The following is a 1864-nucleotide window of genomic DNA, read 5'->3' on the forward strand; positions in this document are numbered from 1 at the left end:
GGAGTTTGACATTCAAATTTCAAATTTGAGTTTTTATCTTCATATTCGACATCGAAGTTTTATATGGAACATTGAATTTTTGAAGGAAGGATTACGGCTCAAACGTTGGCCATGTAGCACTTATATTTCAACGGACTTAACTATTATAGAGTGTAATGTGAAGTGCTGGTTTGACCTCCGGCATCAATACCAGCTCTTTTAGTCTAATTGGAGATGTTAGGAGTTTAATTTCTGTTCTTGCAGATCATGGCTTTTTTACTTTTGATCCCGGGAGTTAGAGAAGCGGTAAAGAAGACCGTCGAGGTGGTAGAGAACGCAGTCGTGAAGCGTTGCACCTTCGAAAACGACACGGAGTATACAGTTATGATAGTTGACCACGACGGAACCCGTTCCTTGGATCCTGATGAACAGCAGGGTAATTACCTCATCGGTGGCTTCAGTGTGGACCTTGTTCTAAAGCTACCAGATGCGGAGGAGGTGAAGATCACGTTCCCTTCGAGCAGCTTCGAAAACCGCACGCACAAAATGAGCAAGATCTTCGCTGATGCTATCAGGGAGTATGAAACCAGTCGTGCAATGCAGTCAGTGCAAGTCCTTAGAGGCTTCTCCAAGTGGCATCTGACTTTCAGTCACCCTGGGGGCTATGAAGAGACAGCAACGATCAAAATGGTCACCAAAAACAGCTGGAAGGACATGCAGGAGAAAGGGTACGAGGCAGAGGCTAAAGTTGGGGGCATGATTAAGGCAATCGAGATGAGTGTGTCGTTCAAAGCCCACACAAAGCTGACTCGAGTTGATGAATTTGAAAGTGAGATCACCAAAACCTCGGAGCGCAAGTTTAAAGATCCTTGTTATTTGTGGCAAGAGATTGTTGTCGTCAAAACGGACCAAGATTCACCTTTTGACGAGCTGAGCATTCCTACAGCAAACACTGCCATGACAACCACTAATCAAGAACCAGGGAAAGAGAAGTTTCTGTATGCCAAGTAGAGTAAATGACGCCGAAAAGAACAGTACTAGTTACTTCAGTTCTGATTGAACTTTGGCGGACTTGAAGTGTTGACTTATATACATAAATACTTCTTATTCAATCAAGCATATCAATGATTTCAGTTTGCATATTTGCTTAAATGAGTGCATTTTTGATCAATTTTCTTAATTTACATGTACGTCTAGAGTTCAATTATATTTTTAAGATTGTTCCGGATTGAGTGTCGTCAAGACTACATTAGATAAGGGTGTTGATCTACCACTTTGAGGCCTTGCCCCAGATACACTTAACGCGCAAAACAAACAAAGGAACACCAATTTTAACCAATCAGAAAAAGCCATGTCACGCGTGACTGTTTCTGCCATGTTTTTTCAGGGACATGACAACTGATTTACGCGGGAACGGGTATTCTAAAAATAGATTCATTTGTGACTGTGGTGGGGAGCCCACCAATGCCATAACAACACTCTTATCTAATTCACTCTTGGTGTAGTCAAGAGTCATGGGTGATGGACTCCTAGTGTGCTGTGTGTAAACGAGTTATAATTAACGTAGCAAGAGTGTTTGAATTTTAAATAATTAAGCAAAGATCATCATAATTGTTTTTTTTTTTGCATACTTCATGCCTTAATTGTAAGAGCACGGTATAACCAAACTTCACTTAAAATGTAGTTACAGTAAAAGCCTTCATATGACAAACAGATTTTTCTGATTTCCTTTGAGAGACTCGAATGATTCGTTTATTCATTGGCCAGCTATTTAGAAATCAGACTGAATATCTTGTTAAACATGTAGTCGCAGTTCTTACTTTTAGTATCAGAGAAAATTGTTTAATATTCTGTGTAAAATGCCTGATTGTTACTCGGTAAGGTG

At 40.2% G+C, this 1864-nt stretch overlaps 1 protein-coding gene across 1 annotated transcript in view; it reads left to right on the top strand.

The window, feature by feature from the left end:
• LOC137973037 (uncharacterized) overlaps nucleotides 1–1199 on the top strand; it is a 5726-nt gene extending 4527 nt beyond the window's left edge. Inside the window, exon 2 of the mRNA XM_068819754.1 lies at nucleotides 244–1199. Coding sequence (XP_068675855.1) covers nucleotides 247–990 — 744 coding nt within the window. The 5' untranslated portion in view covers nucleotides 244–246 and the 3' untranslated portion in view covers nucleotides 991–1199. The remainder of the gene's footprint in view (nucleotides 1–243) is intronic.
• The last annotated feature ends 665 nt before the right edge of the window (nucleotides 1200–1864 follow it).

The sequence above is a fragment of the Montipora foliosa genome, chromosome 10, assembly GCF_036669935.1.
Source record: "Montipora foliosa isolate CH-2021 chromosome 10, ASM3666993v2, whole genome shotgun sequence".
In the NCBI taxonomy this organism is placed as follows: Eukaryota; Metazoa; Cnidaria; class Anthozoa; order Scleractinia; family Acroporidae; genus Montipora; species Montipora foliosa.